We start from the raw sequence: 22,672 nt of genomic DNA, 5'->3' as shown, positions 1-22,672 counted from the left end.
CTAACATGACATACGTCAATGGATAAAGAGGCTGGACAACATTGCCTCCAGCAATAAAAAATATTTAAGTTGCGCGCCTTCGTTTTATATTTTTCATTAATTGCTAGACTCTAACAAAATGTATAATCCGGTGCCAATATCTCAAATCAATATTCCAAATAATGTTATTCAATTATTAAATTCAAGCTAAAGTGCTTGCCCTTTTCCGTTTATAAATATCATATAATTACAATAATTTTGATGATTTTGATGGGTCTTGAGATGTTCAATAAAATGAACATGAGAAATATATGATTATTCATGGACCTAATGTGTTCATAATGAATATTTAGTGATTGAAGTTTGCATAATGTGTTCATAATTAATATTTAGTGATTTAAGAGTAAATGGTATATAACGCAAGTAAAAATTATTGACATTGAATTCTTTTTATTAATCTTTTGTAATTATGTCTAAGATACAATACATAAAGATATATATATATATATGATGTATAATGTAAATAAAAATTGGGAATGATGAATGGCAGTCTGGATTTGAAAGTCTGAATTAAAAGTCCGGTAATGCATCACCTGTGGTGTTAAGATTAGTGCACTTGGCATCTTTGAAAGAACTACAAAAATGATTTGAAAGGTAGGCTTCTCTGGGCTAATATTGGTCTGCTCTCAATAGGCTCCATCACTTACCTTTCTGATTTAAAAGGGCTGTGTAGCTGACTATTGACAAGGCTATTCATAGTGTGAGGTTTATTTTCTTTAAAGTCATAAGAACCTGAAATTAATGGTGAATTGGTAGATAGTGTTTTTCCTGAAATGTTACAATGTACTAAACATTACAAGTTATTTTTGTACATTACCTAAACAATGGATTTCAAAACAGCTGTCTAGGATTGGTGTTCTGTAGTTCATCTATCCATTCATGCTTTTTACAGCTAGAAAAGAAAAAAAAAGGCCTCATCAGAAAGCTGAAAATAGGTGATATAGAAAAAAATAAAAATAAAACAGGCCAGGTAGATACAGACAACTAGCAAAAATTGGTGAAGGCCAAAATTTGTGTATCGGCTTATTACTAAATCATTCTTAAGAGAAGACACATTGAAAAAAAAAAAAAAAAAGGGTATAGAAAAAGTACAAAATCAATGAAAATGAGTCCACGAAATGATTTTTTCTAATAATTATTGCAAATCATATAATAAATTGAATAGTAAATTCATTTCTACTTTCCCATAAGAAATTGAATAGTAAATTAATTTCCCCGTAAACAAATATGACTTTCGTCTTAATCATTCTTAAGAGGACAATTCAACAAAAAAAAAAAACAGAGTTTACAAAAAAAAATACAAAATCGATGAAAATGAGTCACCACAAGCAAAGAAATTCATTCTGTTTATTGCAAACCATATAATAAATTGAATAATAAATTTATTTCTACCGAGAGTCTTCGAGGGGGCTCCTAAGTGTTCCTTGTCAAGCAAGCCCTCTATTGGAAACAATGTATGATAAAAATGTTCAATAAATAATTCATCTTTTCTATTGAATTATTATTAATGATAGTAGATGTGCTCTGTGAAAGATTAGTAAAAGTTCTGTGGGCCCTGATGGACCAGGAGACATATATTGGGCTGCTCTCAGTGGGCTCGATCACTTAGCTGCTGATTTAAGGGTTGCCTCATTGACAAAGCAAAATTCGTTGCACAAATCATTGTCCAAACTTGGCATGTTATTTCACTAGTCTCCTCAATTGGCCTGAAGAAAATTCTCTCTAATCTATCTAATGTCAGTAAAATTTAGGTTGATCCGTGCGTTGAGGTTTAATTTTTCTGATTAATTTGATGTGATTGAAATGCCTTAATTGATTTAGGTGGGATTTTCAAGCTTGAGTTGTTCTTGCCTGAAGAATATCCAATGGCACCCCAAAAGTATGATGTTATATATTAAATTATATACAATTTTGATTTTAAATGACCGAAGTGTGCTCTAACTATTTATCTGTTTAAATTGGCTTCATGTTTTGTTTTTTTTGAATAGGTCCGGTTCATAACCAAAATTTACCATCCGAATATTGACAAGGTGTGTTCGAATTCTCTTATATTTTCTTCTCTGCATTTGTTGTATGGGCAGTGGCTGATGGAGGTAGACAACAAGGGGTGCTAAACACTCCGCCTATAAATTGAAGGGGAAATTTCATGTATACCCCTCGAAAACTTCACAATTAGTCATTCCCCTCTGAAGTTCATAATATCATATTTACCCTTCTAAATTACCCTTCACATTTACCCATTTTACCCTTTATTAAAAAATAAAAAAATATGTAGTATGTTCACGAAAAATATAAGTCTTCTAATTGGTAGGTTTTCGAGGGTAAATGGGTAATTTCTCAACTTTTGACGCATACACGGTGCCATTTAGGTATATGCTTGTGTTAGCGTCAAAAGTAGAGAAATGACTCATTTGCCCTCAGAAGTTGACCAATTAGAAGATTAATATTTTTCTTAAACATGCTACATATTTTGTTGTGTGCATATGTTGTGTGCTTGTTGTGTGTAGAATGCTGTTATTTGAACTAACTAAATGCGGTTTGTGTAGCTTCGAAGGATATGCCTTGATATATTAAAGGACAAATGGAGTCCTGCTCTTCAGATTCGTACCGTTCTTTTAAGGTAATCCTTAAAGTTAATTTTCGAAATTTATGTTATCATATTATACTTTGTTTCGTTACACATAAAAGTAATTGGTTATTTCCTTTTTTTTAGTATTCAAACACTTCTTAGTGCTCCAAACCCGGATGACCCGCTTTCTGACAATGTTGCTAAGCATTGGAAAGCAAACGAAACCAAGGCTGCTGAGACAGGTAATTCTTGGTGCCATATGGTTTAAGTTTTCGTTTTATACCATCAATATTTTGCTTTGGTTGGTACCTATGCTGTACATATACAGATTCTAGTATAGTATATAATCTACAGATATGATTGGTGCGCATATGGTTGGTGCGCTACATAAAGTTAAAACTGATCTGTTAAAATCTTTACCAAATGGTTGGTGCACTGCATATGGTTGGTGCGCTGCACGGACAATAGCATCAAAACAGCGCATGGACAATAGCAGTTTGGTACCAAAAAGTATTCCTGTAATTACTCAAAGCAATACATTTATAATATAAATAACAAAAGAACTGAAGATAAGTCATAAGAGTGACTTTATATGGTATTGTCATGTAGGTCATATAACGAGACATGCATCAAGAAATTGCACCGTTTTCTCCCCTATTTCAATGTTGTTTTTTTTTCTTTCCTGGATTGGGATTTAGTTTTGAATTAGCATTTATTAGTACCTGCTGCCTACGCTAATAAAAGGATACCGAAGTTGTGATGTCTCTGATGCTATTATTTGTCAACCATGACCTCTGTTGGAAGCAATGTATGATAAAACTGCTCAATAAATTATTCATCTTTTCTTCTGAATTATTATTAAATGTTACAGCCAAGGAATGGACACGCCTATACGCAACTGGAGCTTAGGTACAATGGGTGGATCTTACTATCTTACTATGCATCTTTGTACTAAGTAAAATATTTTTCAGGAATGGAATATATGCTTTATTCAACCTGATTGAGGACTAGTGGTTAGGAGATGTGTGGGCTTCTAGAGGTTTTTTTTTTTTTTTTGGTGGATTGGGGGGGGGGGGGGGGGGGGGGGGGGGGGGGGCGTTAGGGGGCAGAAATGTCTCTAGCATTTGTTGTTCAGGTCTGTAGAGATATTGTGATGATGATGAGAAGAATATTGTATATTAAATATTAAACTTGTTGTGTTATCTGATGCATGGATGTCTTAATAGTGATTTCTATGTTGTGTGTGTATATGTATTGTCTATATATGAAGTAAATTTATTTCATATTAAAGGAAGATCAGCAGATCTGTTTTTTTTTTTTCCTTCAACACAAAAATTAAGATTTGTTGTCCATTGAAAAGGATGGTCTTAATAGGTTTTGTTCCTTCAAAAGGTTCATCTTATTAATATTGCCAATTATAACTTTGGTAGCCTCTGCCAAGATTTACAAAAAATATTGCCACTTTTTTCCCAAAGGGAAGTTGTTGGACTCAAAATGATTTTGTCACCCATTGACACTCAAATTGATTATCGAAGTGCTGTTTAATCAATTAATTTTATGTCTAACAAAGAGCAAAAGACCTTGCCAGAAAGTTGAAAATTGGAGATAAATATAATAAAATAGCAGATATCCAAATAACAAATAATGACAAAAAATTAACCAATTCAAAATTTCAAGGTCGGCTTTGCTTAACCATTCTTCAACGGTTATGTTTGGTTGCAAAACAAAAATAACTAGAATAATCAAATTAATAATAGCTATCGTTTGTCTTATTAGAATAACTATTATAACCCAACAAAAAAACAAACTATACTATTCCAAATAACCTGTTCTCAACCCAACCAAACATATATACCCCAAGAGAAGAATATTTGAAGAAAAGAAAAAGAGTATAAAAAGAATACAAAAAAAATGAAAATGATTCTTCACTAGCAAAGAAAATTATTCTCATTTATTACAAATCATATAATAAATTGGATAGTAAATTCATTTCTATCGACGGTCTTGGAGGGGACTCCTAAATGTTCCTTGTGGTCGAATCTAGTTAGAATTCTGCAAAATAAATGGAGAAGAGCTAATGTAGCAGCAACAAACAAGTAATATAAAAATGAAATATTTATTTGTCGAAACAAGAGCAGCTTGATTAGTCAACAAATTTTACGAAGGCTTATGATTACATAAAAGTGAAAAAGTTCAGTGGTCAAAATTTAAATATTCAAATAATAATAATTATAATAATAAATAAAATTATGAACCTGAATTGATTTACAGTAGTTAGGGCAGCCACAATATTGAACAAGCACCTCACAAGGCTTAGATGGAATCAACCCATCCGGCAGAGAATGAAGTGAACCACAGTATCTAATTACCAAACTTGTAAGTGATGAAATGCTCTGCCGATTAATATGTGGTATTTCATGAGAGGAATCACCAAATAGCTCAGTAGATTCCACCAACTGCAGTCCATCCATTGTTATTGATTTCAGGGTTTCACAAAAAGAAATATTCAGTTGTGTCAACATATCCAGGTGCCCTAGTCCGGCAATCAACTCCAGGTGGTCACAATCATAAATATTCAAAGTTTCAAGATGGGACGGCAGCTGCTCCAGCTGCATAGTTCGGATACCAGAACATCTAGTAATGTGGAGGTACTTGAGAGTGTGAAGATTGCCAAATGGAAGGGATTGAATATAGTCACAATTTTCTAACCAGAGTAATTGAATTGACTTCAATAACAATGGATCCCTCATCCATCCTGGTACTATGGCAGAAGGATAACCTGCTACTCGAAGTTTCTTGAGGGTAGGATGTGGCTGGAGGCATTCTAACAAGGAAAAATGTATATCATCTGCCCCAACTATCCTGCCCTCACAAGCTTCTGGTATGATATCTACTACCAGCTCTGAGTTCTCAGGTAAAAAAAAATGAAAGCGATCATCCCAGCGTAACTCTAAAATCTCAAGTTTGCACTTATTTCTTAGGTTAGCTCGCTTGGCATCTTCTAAGTTATTAATGTTCTTTAATCCTCCAATACAGAGCAGCCCTTTAAGGTCCTTCATATCCTTTAACCAACCTATGGTTCTAACATTCAACGATGCTCTAAATGTTGCCATTGACGGAAAATTAAGAACACCATGGGGTTCATAATCCAAGAATCGACCTTCAATAGTTAATTCCAGTAAGTTAGTAAGTGAACAAAATGATTTTGGTAGCTTTTTAAGATAATAAGCATCATGAATAGATAGAAACTGTAAGTTAGAAAGATCACCAATATTTTCAGGTAGATATTCAAGGGTTTCACACTGAACTTCTAAAGCCAGTAGGTTGTAAAGGAGGCCAACGGATAATGGTAACACTTTAAGATGTTTAGAAGTAATACTTAGATAAGTAAGATGTTTCAACTCGGAAATGGAGTCAGGATTTTTTGTCAAACTATCCCATTTCAATATCAATACCCTGAGCAGTTCAAATTGAGTGAGGTTACACAAGGTTACGTCTCCCAAACAATCTTGACTATTTTTTATCAACTCCACGTTTTGGTGACTTGCCTTTGTACAGTTTGTACAATATCCGTACTCACAATCTCTGTTGCATTGTTGGATATCCATAAAAATAGTTCTTAAACCATTCATAGTTTGTTGGGGAATTTGATTTAGATATCCCATTGTACCTCTTACATATAAATGGTATGCTTCACGTGGAACAGTTCTCTCTTGAATATCAAGTGGCTGGTTGCTCTCCATCGAGTAGTGTTCATTTTCAGAATTAAGTCGAGCAAGATCATGGATTATATCATGCAACTTACAATATTCTTTGGGATTGGGATATGTATCACCTTCATCAAGAAAGGACCTCTCTTTTAACTCATTATAATATTCATCACCAATTTCTATGATATTTCTTTTGCTCCGGGACTCGACGTACCCATGAGCAATCCACAACTTTATCAAATCCGTTTTTGCTAATTTGTAATCTTTTGGGTACATTGAGCAAAACAAAAAACACGGCTTAAGATGGGCAGGTAGATGAGCATAACTTATCTGAAGTGCTGGGAAAATCACTTCTTTTGATTCTTTATTTTCCCAAAGATCACTTTCTAGAATCTCCCTCCAAAACTCTTCATCAGCTTCATGCCTAAGGAGACTTGAAATTGACTTCACAGCCAACGGCAACCCACCACACCTTCTTGTGATCACCTTTCCCATATCTACCAAGTGTATTGGCATGGTGTCACTTGTACCACTAAATGCATAATGCTGAAACAATTGCCAGCTCGAATCTTTAGACAAGTAAGTTGGGCTAAAATAGGTCGTTGTTTGCATGATATCTGCAACCTTTTCATTTCTTGTTGTTACGAGAATCCTGACCATCTTTGCTTCTTTAAATGGAACTCGAAACAACTCCCAAAGACTTTTGTTCTCATTCCAGACATCATCTAAAACAAGCAACATTGTTTTTCCCTTCACAGTTTTTACAAGCTCTTCTTGTAATGGGCTCAACTCACTCACACCACAATTGATTTTGGAGAATGATTCAATGGTTGCTTTGATGAGTCTTCTAACATCAAATTCTTCGGCCACACATACCCACCCATTTAAATCAAAGAACTGAGAAACCCTCTCATCTTTGTAGACAAGTTGGGCAATGGTTGTTTTTCCGAGGCCACCTTTGCCAACAATTGAAATGACTGAAAATGACTTATCTTTTTCAGATAGTATGAAATTGATCACCTCAATTATTTCAGCAGCTCTGCCAAAAATGTTCTCCTCATCCACCATGTGACCCGTTGGGGGTCGTAAAAGTTTGTTGTTGGGACGCCTCGCCCCATCACTCTCTCTTAATTGGAGAGCCTCACGATCCTTTGCTATTTCATCAAATCGACTTCTTGTTTTGTGAAGCTGATCTACCATGCCATCAGGAATTGGAACAATGTACTGTCAAAAAGAAATGTATTACATAATTATGCCAAATTTTATGATTTTTTAACTAAATATTATAATTAAGGGATCAAATGACCAGTGGTGTTAGATTTGGAAAGCTGCTAAGAAAGCAATCCATCACTCAGTGGATGGTAATTCAGCTAAAGAAAAACAGAAAACAAAATAAACATTACTGTTTGCTTTTGGTACCAAACTTTGACACAGAAAGAGAAACCACCAGCACAAGTAAGATCCTTACGATTTCTATATGCACAAGGCACTAACCTCTATCTGCTTTATCTTGTGAGAACCGGTAGCGTCATAAGCGTTTCTTGCGTCTACTAATTGGATACGTGTAACCTCATACTGGTACTCGCCAAGCACATCCTCGGCATCGTAAGCGACCTTCTTGAGCTCCTTTAGCCACAGCTTGACAGAGCGGTCTGTGATCTCCCTCTGCTCAGCATCGTACAGTGTGGCCTTGATTCTCTCCAGAGTTCGCATCAGTCTCTCCAGATCGTCCTTAACAGCTTGAGCACGCCCCCTTTCAGAGATATTAGAATTTGAAGAAGAGGAAGAAGGAGCGTGCGCAGTGGCTGTAATTGAGGGGAGCAATTTGGTGGCTAGAGAGAGCAGAGAGTTTATCAAATTCCCTGCCATTTTGCACAGAATAAGTGTGTGACTCTGTGTATGCTTTGTTTCTTAGATCTCAGTTGTGAAAATGAGAAATGAGAGGGAGGAAAGAACAACAGAGTCTTCAGATATGAAGGGTAAGCTATAGTCAACGTTTATTGCTCCGCAATATTTTATGCCTCCTAACTAATTTATAACATGCACGTCTCCAATGTTCTTCCCCCCTGCAAATCAATTAACATTTCTAATTAATTTCAAGTGAACACTAACTTCTGAAGTAACGCATTATTGGGATAGTACTTAATTAAATTATTATAAATATGATTGTATAATATTTGAATAGTACAATAAAAAGAGATTATATTTTTCAGATAGTACTTAAAATAGTGTATACAAACATAACAACAACAACAATAATAATATTATTATCATTATTATTATTTTTAAATTTAGAGGCTTCCATTAATTCCACCATGTATTTGTTCATATTTAAATAATGCATAGTATATTTTATTTAGTAAGGTTGGAGATCAACTCATCGAACTATTTAATATCTATATGGGATTCCCCCATTCGGATTCAAACATGCAACCTTCAACACAGAGGACATTGCTTTTACCACTAGAACAAATGCTGGTTCTCAATGGATAACATATTTTTACTTCCATTTTATTTTAGACAAATTTAATGTATTAATTAGTAATTATCATGAATGTAAGTATAAATTATTCTCTGCCATCGTAAAGAAAGCGTGGAGCAAACCAGCGAGGATAGAAAGGTATTTTGTGGAGATGTGTGGAAACAATTACCAAAAATCCTCTCTTCCAAAATTCTATAGCATCGAGCGTGTACAGTCCGTGCAGTGCTGGTGAGTGTAGGTAGGTACATAATGTTTGGTGCATATAATCTCTCTCTTATTATACTTGTGAAGAATTTACTTGGCAATATGATTTCTAATTCTTGTATAGCTGGCTGCATATGTCCCACTAGATAAGCATAATTTAATAACCAAATGGGATTTAAATAAAAGCGTTGAAGTTGTAACACCGATTAAAATTAGTAAATAGATAATGTATTGGCTGGTGCTTCGTTGAATTGATCGGCACCCATAAAAGTAATGTATTATTTATTATTTTGAAAAGTCGCGTCAAAGGAAACAATCAATTCCTCTTTATGGGCGATTATGTAAATACTTCTGCGACTCAGTCCAATCAAGAAGGTTTCACTGAAATAAAAAAATAAAAAAAATCCAATCCTCTTTAATGCTTCCAGGGAGACCATTAACTTAGGTCATCACACTGGGCTCTCAGAAGATAAATTAATATGGGCTTCACTGGGCTAATATGAAAGATTTGTAAATGTTATGTGGGCCCTGATGGCCACCTATTGGGCTGCACTCAGTTGCCTCAATCACATAGCAGCTAATTTAAAGGGTTTTGTCGCTGACAACATGGTACAATATTCACACATGTGGAATCACTTTTCTAAGCGATTCTTACATTCTCATACTACAATCTCATCAAAAATCAAATCTAACATCAGACATGCTATCATGGTAAATATGTCATCATATTCAAATACCCAATACCAATATCCAAATAAATCATACAAATTAAAAATACATATTATAGAAAAGTCTAGTTAACTGATAAGAATCAATTTGGAAATCCAAAGCCAACAACTGTTCATAATCAACACGTCGACATAGTGAGAATTCCAATCGAAGACATAATTAATGATAAAGTTCGGTTATGTTTTGAATTTAAAAAATATAAATACAGTACTTTCATATTTCCCTTTTTTTTTGTATAAAGCTAAAGAGTCTGAAAAAAGGGGATCAACAGAGAAGTGGAGAATAAATTTAAGAGCCAGAGTATAAATGTCCAAATTAATAACTGATAGTTTAATAATTAGATGCCAACTAATATCCAACTGTCATCAGCGGAAGGGTGTCAATTAAAATAATTGATTGTGGTAGGTGATAACTATGGTATAATTTAGTACATGAAATATAATATGTATAGATGATTGAAGTGGGTTACAGATATTCTACTGACTTTCAAATTATACTCATTCTATTTTTATAAAAATGATTAAAAAAAAATAAAAAAATTATTATTCCTTATTCTCAATTTTACTCTTTTAAACACCAAATTATTTTATTTCTTAATCTGTTATATACTTATCATGGCCTTAAGATCCCATACTTTATATTTATATTATTTCGATCCTTTAGTTATATGTTCATGTAGATAATGTCAGAATTATGCACAGATGATATTATGAGCAATATTGTTGGCTATGAATTTTAATAAAAAAGATAAAAATATAAAGTGACTCATAAATTAATATCATCATCCATGTATAACTTGAATTGATAAGCCCTCGAGACAACTGACGAGTGAATGAATTGTAAACGTCTCCAGCTTCCATCTCTGAAGCAGGACAATCCTTGACTATGGCAAATAAGCTGGTTCAGATCCCAGCTTCTTTAGAGCATCAGCCATCTTTTCATTTTACTTTGTGATAGTGCAATGCGTACGTACGTATAAACTTGTAACATTGCATTTGGCTGCAACAAATTAAACATCACATTAAGAAATCAAAAATATATATATATATTAATTAATTAACCGAATAATCCAAAAGGAAAATATTTTTATTTGTAATAATACCTGATTGGAGATCTGCAAGACGCAACAAAGACGGATAATTTGACAATAGCTGCAAAGTAATTTGACAATAGCTTATTTAGCAACAACAAACAAGGAATATGAAAATAGATGATTATTTGTCGAACCAGGATCAATTTAATCAGTTGACAAATCCTAACAAGAGGTATGATTACAAAAAAGTAAAAGGGTTGAGTGGTCTAAAATCTAAATAATATATTAATAATAATATTAGTACAAACCTGATTTCATTTATGGCTGATGTCCCATTTCAATGTCAGGGCAGCAACAACCCCTAACACGCACATAACACGGCTCAGATGGAATCAACCCATCTGGCAGAACACGAAGCAATTTACAGTATTTGATTACCAACCTTGTAAGCGATGAAATGCTCTGTCGGCCGATACGTGGCTTTCCATGAGAGAAATCACCAATTGGCTCAGTAGATCCCACCAACTGCGGTCCAGTAATCAACTCCAGATGGTCACAATATCCAATATGCAATTCTTCAAGCTGGTAGGGAAGATGCTCCAGCTGCAGAACCCGGATACTATCACATACCTCAATGGTGAGGTGCTTGAGAGTGTGAAGATTGCGGAATGGAAGAGATTGAATATTGTAACAAAATTCTAACCGGAGTTCTTGAATTGACTGCAATGAAAATGGATCGCTCATCCATTCTGGTACAGTGGCAGAATGATAATATCTCACACAAAGTTTCTTGAGGTTAGGATGTGGTTGGAGGTATTCTAACAAGGAAAAATCTCTATCATCTGCACTAACTAACCCATCCTCACAATCTTCTAGTCTTAGTCTTAATCTCAGGTCTGTTTTCCAATCTGGATTAAAATAGTTAAATGGAACATCATTATCCCAGGATAAATCGTAATCTAGATCATGATCCCAGCATAAATCCAGAGCTTGAAGTTTGCACTTATTTCTCAGGTTAGCATGCTGGGCATCTACTAAATTACTCTTCCTTAATCCTTCAATAGAGAGTGTTCCTTCAAGGGCTGTCATATCCTTTAACCAAGCTATATTTCTAACTCTCAACCCTGCTGCCATTTTTTTTATTGCCGGAAAACTAACAAGACCATGAGGGACATAACCTAGTAAATAATTAAACTTGTTTCTATCACCATGAGACCATAAGTTAAGCTTCTCTAAACTACTGAGACAGCCTATTGTATTAGGCAATGCTAGAGTATGACTAGATGAAATTGTTAATTCATGAAGGGTAGAGAGATTTCTGAGATATAAAGGAACTTTTTTTAAATGATAACAGCCAATAGCTAATCTCAGCAAGTTACTAAGTGAACAGAGTGATTTCGGGAGTTTCTTAATGTGGATGGATTGAATATATAGAAATTGTAAGTTAGCAAGATCACCAATACTTTCAGGTAGATATTCAAGGGAATCACAATCAAGAATTAAAGTCTGCAAGTTGTAAAGGAGGCCAATGGATAATGGCAACATTTTAAGACGTGAAGAAGTAACACCAAGATAGGCAAGATGTTTCAACTTGAAAATGGAGTGAGGAATCTCTGTAAAGTCCCCTTCCAATTTCAATACCCTGAGTGATTCAATTTTAGTAAGAATACCTTCCACTTCTTTGCTATGACCTACTCGATCCATGGAAAGAGTTCTTAAACCCTTCAAATTTTGTTGAAGAATTTGATTTGCACATCCAATGAAACCTCTTGTATATAGATGGTATGCTTCTCGCAGAACATTTTTCTCTTGAATCTCACATGGCCAATTGATCTCCACCGAATAATGTTCATTCTCGGAATTAAGTCGAGCAAGATCATGGACTATATCGTGCAACTTACAGTATTCATATTCTGAACATCCATCTGAAAATCCATCAAGAAAGGACCTTTGTTTTAACTCCTCATAATATTCAACACCAATTTCTGTGATTCTTCTTTTTCCCTTGGACTCAATGTAGCCATGAGAGATCCATAACTCTATCAAATTCATCTTTTTTAATAAGTAATCTTTTGGGTGCATGGAGCAAAACAAAAAACATGGCTTAAGGTGGGCAGGTAGATGAGCATAACTAACCTGAAGTGCTGGGAATATATCATTTGATGGATTGGATTCCCAAAGATCAGTTTCTAGAATCTCTCTCCAACACTCTTCATATGTTTCATGCCTAAGGAGGCTTGCAATCGACTTCACGGCTAGTGGCAACCCACCACACTTTCTCATAATCTCCCTTCCCATATCAATCAAGTGTGTTGGCACAATGTCAGTAGTACCACTAAATGCATAATGTTGAAACAACTGCCAACACGAACTTTCAGGCAAGTTACTTGGCCTAAAAAGTGTTGTTGTTAGCATGACATCTGCAACCTTCTTATTTCTTGTTGTCACGAGAATTCTAACCATCTTTGCTTCTTTAAAAGGAACCCGAAACAACTCCCAAAGACTTTGATTCTCGTTCCACACGTCATCTAAAACAAGCAGTACTGTTTTTCCCTTCACAGTGTTTGCAAGCTCTTCTTGTAATGGGCTCAACTCACTCACACCATTATTTGATTTACAGATTGATTCAATGGTTGCTTTCGTGAGTCTTCTGACATCAAATTCTTGAGAGACACATACCCACCCAAATAAATCAAAGCACCTGGAAACCTTTCGATCTTTGTAGACAAGTTGGGCAATAGTTGTTTTACCTAGGCCACCTTTGCCAACAATTGAAATGACTGAAAATGACTTTTCTTTTTCGGATAGTAAGAAGTTGATGACCTTCGTTATTTCAGCACCTCTACCAAAAATGCTTGCCTCATCCACCATATGACCCATTAGGGGTAGTAAAATTTTGTTATTCAGACGCTTCACACCGTCACTCTCCCTTAATTGGAGAGCCTCACGATCCTTTGCTATTTCATCGAATCGACTTCTTATTTTGATAAGCCTATCTACCATATCATCAGGAATTGGAACAATATACTCAATGGACTGTCCAAAAGAAATTGATTACATTAGTATGCAAAATTTCAAATTTTGTTAACTAAAAATGATAATTGAGTGATCAAGTGACCACTCTGATGTTAGAGTTGGAAGGTTTGTAATTAAAACAAGCTATCAATATAGTGGATGCAAATTCAGATTAAAGAAAAGAAAATGAAAATTCAAGCATTCGCCATTTTCTTTCTCTTGTGAGAACAAGGTACTAACCTCCATCTGCTTTCCCTTGTGCGAACAACTGGAAGCCTCCAAAGCCTTTCTTGCTTCTACTTTGACACGTGCAACCTCGTACTGGTACTCGCTAAGCACATCCTCGGCATCATAAGAGACCTTCTTGAGCTCCTTGAGCCAGAGTTTGACAGAGCGGTCTCTGATCTCCCTCTCCTCAGAGTCGTATAGTGTGGCCTTGATTCGCTCCAGAGTTCGCATCAGCCTCCCCAGTTCCTCCTCAACAGCTTGAGCATGCTGCCTTTCAGAGCTATTAGAATTTGAAGAAGAGGAAGGAACATGCGCAGAGGCTCTAATTGATGGGAGCAAATTGGTGGCTTGAGAGAGCACAGAGGTTATCAAATTCCTTGCCATTTAGCAAGGAAAAAGTGTTTGACTCTGTATATTCTGCTTTTTTAGATCTGTGTTGTGAAAATGAGAAATGAGAGGGAGGAAAGAATCTTAGATCTGAAGAGATAAGGTAAGCTCTTGGAAATGGTGTGGATATGAATTTGTGAAGTAGTCAACGTTTATTTCAAAGTTTTATTTTTCTTTTATTTTCTTTTTAACGAAAGTGTGGGCTGTATGTATAGTTTAGAGAAGTGGGCCCCAGTGGGGTCACTAATTGTTACCTTGTCGAAAGCTCTGTGGCTGTATAAATGAGTAAGGACAAAATATTATAAAGAGTAAAGAGTAAAGATTATTAATTACTGGGCTCTACGAATTCCTTAAGTAATAGGCCTAGCCCATCTGTTTCTCTGAGATTATTAATTACTGGGCTCTATGAAGTCCTTGTAACAGGCCATCAATTAATTAACTAATTTCTTGTTTTTCCTTCCATCTTTAGCAGAACTTTCGATCGCACGCATCTTGATGCAACACAAATGGGTTTTTTTTTTTTTTTTTTTTTTTTTTTTGAGAGGAGCAACACAAATGTTTTTTTTTTGAGAAGAAATTTAGGAGTCTAGCTCCTATATTCCATTAATAACAGACACCAGTGGTGTCCAGAGTTACAGCAACACAAATGTTATTAGCTGCTCTCTATTCCAATTCCGTTTTCCCCCAAATTCAAACCAGTCTGCCGAATTCCAATTCCACTTTCCCCCAAACAGTCCCTTCATTCCTCAGATCTCACCTTCTTTCACGTTTCACCCCTTGTTTCATTGAGTGCCTTTTTCATGTTTCACCCCTTCTTCCTCTCTCTTTGTACGAATCTGAGGTGTTTCTTTACAAATGTTGTTGCCAACTGGTGATTTTGGATGTTTCTCATAATTTTGGGCAGTCGTTAACCCAGATTTTTTGAGAAATATGTTGAATTTTAGGGATATAAATAAGGGTCCTCAGATATATCTGTAGCTTAATGAACGGGTTTATGTTCTAAGCATGTGCACATCACTTGCTCGACTAAATTCCTCTGAGGATTTAACTATGAAGCCAGTCAAGATCACAACAGACAGGGACACAGTTATGATCAGTGCTTTTCTAATTCACTTTGTAATGTCCTTCATGACCACATCATACAATATCCAGTTTGTTTATGGTGTTACTAAATTTTCTAGGGTGACTCTGCCCTTGCAGGGCACCATCTTTGATTTAGACACTTTTCACATTTGATATGTGAAGCCATCTGCTATTGCACGGCACCATCTGTGTATGATCGTACTGTTGATACGTGAAGCCAAAACTGTGTTGACCTTGGCCAGCTGTATGCTCACCATAGGATGCCACGACCTCATCGACTGGAAGCAGTCCACCATCAAGCAGTAGTGCATCACCAAGGGTTCCCCACAGGCTACGGCTGGTCCGCCGATCCCTCCAGGTAAAAATAAAAACTAATTTCATTGTTTCATTAATTTCACACATTACAAACCGGCAAATGTTTGATGATCTAATTTTAATATGCAAGAAAAAAATAAGCAGGGATTGGATCATGACCTACGGCGAGTATATTCTCAGGTGCGGTGTGCATCGGAGAGAAGACGATAAGGGAGGAGGAATGTTTTCTATTCTCAGAATTACATTTAGCAAGGTCATAGATTATATCGAGCAACTTAAAAGATTATGAAGATTGACTAAAAAAATCAAGAAATGATCTATATTTTAGCTCCTCATAATATTCAAACCCAATTTCTGTGATTATTTTTCCAACCCTGGACTCGATGTAGCAATAAGATATCCATAACTGTATCAAATTCATCTTTTGTAATTAGTAATCTTTTGGGTACTTTGAGCAAAACAAAAAACGTGGCTTAAAGTGGACCGGTAGATGAGCATAACTGATCTGAAGTGCCGAGAATATATCATTTTCTAGAATTTGATTCTCAGAGATCACTTTCTAGAATCTTTCTCCAGCACTTCATCTTTTGCATGCCTAATTAAAGAGGCTTGCAATCAACTTCACAACAAATAACAGCCCCCCACACTTTCTCATATACCCAAATATACTAAGTTACTAACTATTACAATAAAATAAATTTCTAAATTAATAATCACATTAGTTCTTACATATGCATTTTTAATCTTGTGCATCTTCATGGGGAACCAGAGCACGGGGCTGAGACGGTCCTCCGTCATCTGCGGAAAAATGCGCCCTACCAGCTCGTTGTCCAAATCCCATGTAACATAATCTTCCAGGGTTTCTTTGGTACCACTACTTGATGCCATATTAAAAAAAAATTAAGGTTTAATTTGGTTCAATTATGGTCTACAGTTGAACAAATATGGTCAATTAACAAACGGTACAATTTTGGTTAAAAAAATGGTCTAATTTTTGACAGTTTCAGACAATTCAGGTCGAATTTGGTTAAATTCTGGTTTATTTTGGTCTACTATGTACCTAAATAAACTAAATATCTAATTTAATAAACTAACTTTCTAATTTAACAAAATAACTATCTAATTTAAGAAAATCAATTTATATTTTTCTAATTTAATAAACTATCTAATTTAATAAAATAAATTTATAATTTAATAAAAATAAAAACAAGTTACCATTTTAGAAGCGGTTTGCTGTGCATAAAGGTTGAGCCGAGAAAAGGTCCGTAAGGGGCCCTTATTTAGTCACAAAACCGTGAGCAGACCCAGTATTCTCACCAAAGTGGTGCGTAGACAAAGTCTGCACACCCGTCAAAAACAACGCTTAGACTAGGTCTGCTCACATGTTAAATTCTGAATTTTTGACCAATAAGATTAGAATTCTCAAAGTTTAGGGTGGTAACCATAGTAGGAATTATCGGTATCGGGATCAGGATCGGGATCGGTCTCGGCCGATATTTATACGGGATCGGTGTATCGGCCGGGTATCGGCCAATTCGGATCAGAAAATCAGACTTTTTGGCTAGAATCTTGTTTTACACTAAAAAATAGGAAAACATTGATAAAAAATTAATTTGTCAATAATTTATGTTTAGATAAATGATTACAATCAAATAATCCACTAATACAATATAATACAAACATTAAAACTATAAACACACTCTTTCACTGCCAGAAACTATGTCGTACTGACTGGATCACTTCATCGTCATTCATCGTCATTTGTATTATGATAAAAATGGAGATATTATTGTCTGGAACAAAAAAAGAAGACATTGTAGAACCAAATGAAAGATTATTAACATCTTTAATCACGGGTTCATATTTCTCTATTTCAGCATAGTTGATACTTGATACTCTATTTAATCAATGAATGTGATGAGTTTTTAACATGTGCATAGTTTATACTCTATTTAATCAATCACGGGTTCAAGTTTTCAGACGAATAATTACTAGAATCGGACCAAAATAGCAGAAATTGGATGAAAAACAGAAAATCCGTGAGTATCGGCTCAGTATCGGATCGGTGTACGTCGGACGATACCGATACGTATCGGCCGATCCGGATCGGTATGGGCTGATAATTCCTACTATGGTGGTAACTAAAAAAATTTCGGTACGAAAACTAAGAATTTTCGTGCTCTTGCAACATTTGTGATTTGAGGGAATAAATGGATATATATAGCATTTTAAATTTGTATTTCCAAAAATAAAATGGGACGTGACGAAGATAGACATTTTGAGCGTACCCATGAGAGGCATTTTTGTGTTATATTATTACGGATTCTACTATATATATTTTATTCTATTGTTTTATTTTTTTGTAATACTCCCATGCCCCTCAATAGATGTTAGCTATTGAACATGGTAATATTTTTGGTTGTTCTTTTTGCTTGATGTTGTGTTTGACAGTTGAAGAACATAAGATTTGTGCTTTCAATTCCTTTTTTCTTTTCTTGGAAGTAAAATGTTTTTATGTGGAATCAAATGTAATTTGGTAAAAGGTTCATCTTAATTATTATTGCTAATTATAACTTGGCAGCCTCTGCCAAGATTTAGAAAAAAAATATTGCCACTTTTTACCCCCAGGGAAGTTGGACTCAAAATGATTGTCAACCATTGGAACTCAAATTGATTATGCAAGTGCTGTTTAATCAATTAATTTTATGTGCAACAAAGAGAAAAAAGGCCTTGTCAGAAAGTTGAAAATTGGATATAAATATAATAAAATAGCAGATATCCAAATAACGACCAAAAATTGGTCAATTTAAAATTTCACCATCGGCTTGCTTCATCATTCTTCATCGGTATGTTTGATCGCAAAATAAGAATAACTAGAATAGCAAAATCAAGAAAAGTTATGGTTTGTCTTATTAGCAATTTAGCATAGTCAAATCTCAAAATTCTTAGAAATATCCTATGCTAATATATCAAAAAATTTGAATTCCATATTTGGCTATTCTAACCCATCCAAATACCAAATAGGCTATTCCGAATAATATATTCTCAATCCAACCAAACATACCCCAAGAGAAGAATATTTGAAGAAAAGAAAAATAGCATAGAAAAAAAATACAAAAACAATGAAAATGTGTCCTCACAAGCAAAGAAAATTCTTCTCATTAATTACAAATCATATAATAAATTGGATAGTAAATTCATTTCTATCGACGATCTTGGAGGGGACTCCTGTGGGTGAAAGGAAGATAGTAAATTCATTTCTATCAACGGTCTTGGAGGGGACTCCTGTGGGCGAAAGGAAGATAGTAAATTAAATTCTATCGACGGTCTTGGAGGGGACTCCTGTGGTAAAAAAAAATGGAGAAGAGCTTATGTAGCAGCAACAGAAAAGTAATATAAAAATGAAATATTTATTTGTCGAAACAGGAGCAACTTGATTAGTCAACAAATCTTACCAAGGCTGATGGTTACATAGAAGTGAAAAAGTTCGTTGGTCAAAATCTAAATATTCAAAAGATTATAATTATAATAATAATAAAATTATGAACCTGATTTGATTTATAGTAGTCACTATCGTCATCCTCCCCCTCATCTCTGACATCATCCTCGATAATGGGCATCAATGTATGGTGCGAGCTCGAAGTTTCCTGTGAATAATAGAAAAATCTAATTAATTATGTACATTTTTATGAAGGAATTAAGTCAAAATTCAGACTTAATTAATAAAAAATAAGAAGCCAAAATTCAGATTTTTCTCTTGAACTACATTTGCGATTTTCTCTTTAATCTAAGGGAAAATTTCCTCCATGCCACTTCAAAACTTGAAAAATACCAAATTGCCACAATATACATCTAATATACATATTTAATTAAAATTATTATGAAAAGTATTGTATAATAAAACGTATTTTCGTATTTCCCAAAATTACCCTTCAAAAATAGATGAAATTTCGCTCCAGTAACATTTCGCCTCTTTCTCTCTTTCACCCTTCCCTTCGGCTAACCCTTCCCTTCCCTTCCATCGGAGGAGGCTGGAGGTCTGGCCGATCTATTGCTAACCCCTTCCCTTCGCACATTCCCCTTCCCTTCTCTTCGCCTAACCCCAAATTTCTCTCCAGTTGTCTACTATGCATGCAATTCGCATATGCCATATCTATTGCTAATACTAATCAAGACTCAGTAAAATCGACAGCAAGCAGTAAGTTAGGTTGGAATTTTAGTTATAGTTTAAATGGGTTGACTCAAACCAACTAGCAGGTCAGGAAATATTGACCCAGAACCAACCTATTACGCAGTCAGGTCAGATTGGGCTATTGCATATATTTCAGAAATTCTAACGCATTAAACCTCCTTTAAATTCAGAAATTCTAACGCATCAAAAATTCAGCTGTACTCAGAAAAATGTACTTGATTGAGCTCAATTTCGGGTTACTGGGTACTAATATTCATCCAATACAACAACTATGGTTGGATCATGACAGACTGGCAGTACACTGTGGCGGGGCTCAAGAGCTAGGTGGGACACGGCATGGGCTGTCGGATGTGGGTGCTTTGGAGAGAGAGGAACATCAAGATTTTCAATGACAAACGGATGCTGGTACATGTACTGGTACGTGAGATAAGGTACGGATGCTGGTACATGTACTGGTACATGAGATAAGGTGCTGATATGTGCTATGCTGAATGATGCAAGGCATCAAGGAGAATTGATTATTGTCCGGGTTTGAGTCCATCTAATTAGAGTAGTGCAATGTAAATATTTATTTGGAACTATTTAGAGATCCTTTTCTTTCTGTGTACCTTTTGGGTTTGTAAATTTATGTAAATATTTTTTTTATTAATGAAATTGTAAGATTGCAACTTGCTGCCGGCCTTAACCTAAAAAAAAAAATTGAATTTCTTTTCATAGAAGATGTTTGGTGATGTTTTGCTAGAAGGTGGTAGTTCTTTCGATATTATTAGTAAAATTGTTTCATATGTTTGTTTGATCTTATATTCATTGTTTGATATTTCATTGTGCATTTTAGGAGGCATCATTCCTTTTTTGTCATTTCAAAGGCAGCAGTGTTTATATAATTGTCAGCCGTTTGTTGCTGTATTATATTGAGTTTTATGTGCCAAATTTATTTGTACAACAACATTTGATGCTTGGCTTGGCTTCTTTAACATGATATTCTTCAGTTGTTATATATCTGCTATAGTTTTTTTTTATCAGCAATGAAAGAACTCAAGTCATTGTAAGAAAAGTACCATGGGCTATAGTTCTTTAATGCTTGGTTTGGATTTGTAGTCCTCTATAGCATCTAGAAACATATTTATTAAACAAGAGAGTGGCAACACTATAAAAAACAAAAAAAAGACTTGAGTCACGCCCGATTCTCATTACAACTCACATAACATATGTATTTTTTTCCTGATTAAAAAGTAAAGACATAAAAAGGCAAAAAGAAGTTGCTGCATCCCTCTTAATTTCTTGGTGTCATCAGGATTCTGTAATAATAATATTGACAGGAAGGGATAGGTTAGAGAAGCAAATATAATACCAACTATTTATACCAGTAAGCACTTGTGTTATAACAAATATGCATTACCTGCAACCACTTTTACCAACCCACATATATTGGTACTAGACAAAATTAGTGTGTAATAAAATGACCATAATTCTGACTCTAATTAATAAAATCAAGAAAATGAATTTTAAAAAAAATGCAAAAATCCCTGTCAGACTGAACGGATAAGTTACAGTCGGGCTCCGTACACTATGTACCACCAAATACACAAATCATGTTTTATTTATTTTTTATTTAGAAGAATAACAACAGCTGTGAAAGTTTCTTTTTTCTTGATTTATTCATTTAGATACTTCATTTGAAAAGATCCATTTGAATTATCCTTCAATTGATTTTTTACTATAGAATACAGAACTGATAAAGATAGAATCAGCATACATACAGTATAATAATAGGTACCAGCCAAAGATTGCGTATTTGGTGGTACATAGTGGTACGGAGCCCGATTGTAACTTATCCATTCAGTAAGATACAACGTTTTCATCAGTTTGTAAGCCTTGGTTATGCTTTCAATGAAGCATGATACAGGTACAATACCAATATGAATGACCAAGTCGGTACAATATGTTGGTACAGAAACGTACAATCCAGCTAGACAAATAAATCTGAAACAAGATGCTAATTTCCTGACCTTAGTAGATATGGGAATCTATAGATCAAAAAACAAACTAAACAATTAAAATCTAATTACAGAAAGGAGACACCTTGCATAAGCTGGTAGGCAACTGGTACAGTCTAATGACCATTATCCATCCAATCAAGCCAAATTATGAACAAATACATCTAATGCTCAAATCAAATACTCACCTTTCATGGAGCGGAGTGACAGGTGCACTCTTGTTGAGAGTGATCTCGTCGTCGCGCCTCTGCTTTGAATGCTCCGCTCCATGCGATTTTGTCTCTGTTGGAGGGGCGGAATTGGGTTAAGGGTTTTGGCGGAGGAAAGGTACTGGAGAGAGGCGAAGGGGACGAAGGGATTCTAGTATTAGCGGAGGAAGGGTTCTGGGTTTTGGTGGACGTAGGATACTGGACAGATCCATTTTCTAATTTCATCTGTTCAAATGAAAAATGAAGGGTAAAATTGGAAATACAAAAATACGTTTTTTATACAACACTTTTCAGTATAATTTCAAGGAAAAATGTATATCAGATGTAAAAATGTGGCAATTTGGTAAATTTGATGATTTTAGGGTGGCAAATAAGAAATTTTGAGTTTTGAAGTGGCAATTTGGTATTTTTCAAGTTTTGAGGTGGCATGAAGAAAATTTTCCCTTAATCTAATCAATAAGAAGCCAAAATAGGAAGATA

At 34.9% G+C, this 22,672-nt stretch overlaps 2 protein-coding genes across 4 annotated transcripts in view; both read right to left on the bottom strand.

Annotated features, from left to right (window-relative positions):
• LOC144548992 (putative disease resistance protein RGA3) overlaps positions 1–22,672 on the bottom strand; it is a 50,520-nt gene that overhangs the window by 23,881 nt on the left and 3,967 nt on the right. The window contains exons 4-5 of one of the 3 annotated variants that reach the window (XM_078297720.1): positions 22,172–22,417; positions 21,092–21,284 (exon numbers count right to left, since the gene is read on the bottom strand). The exons of 1 other annotated variant lie outside the window; for it this stretch is intronic. In XM_078297720.1, the coding sequence (XP_078153846.1) occupies positions 22,175–22,417 (243 nt within the window). In that variant the 3' untranslated portion in view covers positions 21,092–21,284; positions 22,172–22,174. Of the gene's footprint in view, positions 1–4,554; positions 4,661–21,091; positions 21,285–22,171; positions 22,418–22,672 lie in introns of those variants that run through there. One more of the 3 variants, XM_078297722.1, reaches the window with a different exon arrangement.
• LOC144548994 (putative disease resistance protein RGA1) lies at positions 10,441–14,570 on the bottom strand. Its single transcript, XM_078297723.1, has 4 exons — positions 14,022–14,570; positions 11,209–13,802; positions 10,836–10,884; positions 10,441–10,732 (listed from the first exon to the last, which is right to left on the bottom strand). Exons 1-4 carry the CDS (start codon positions 14,391–14,393, stop codon positions 10,652–10,654), a joined length of 3,096 nt encoding a protein of 1,031 aa, XP_078153849.1. The 5' UTR covers positions 14,394–14,570; the 3' UTR covers positions 10,441–10,651.

The sequence above is a fragment of the Carex rostrata genome, chromosome 34 (assembly GCF_964058835.1).
Source record: "Carex rostrata chromosome 34, lpCarRost1.2, whole genome shotgun sequence".
Taxonomy (NCBI): domain Eukaryota; kingdom Viridiplantae; phylum Streptophyta; class Magnoliopsida; order Poales; family Cyperaceae; genus Carex; species Carex rostrata.
This window is presented reverse-complemented; position numbering and strand designations above follow the sequence as displayed.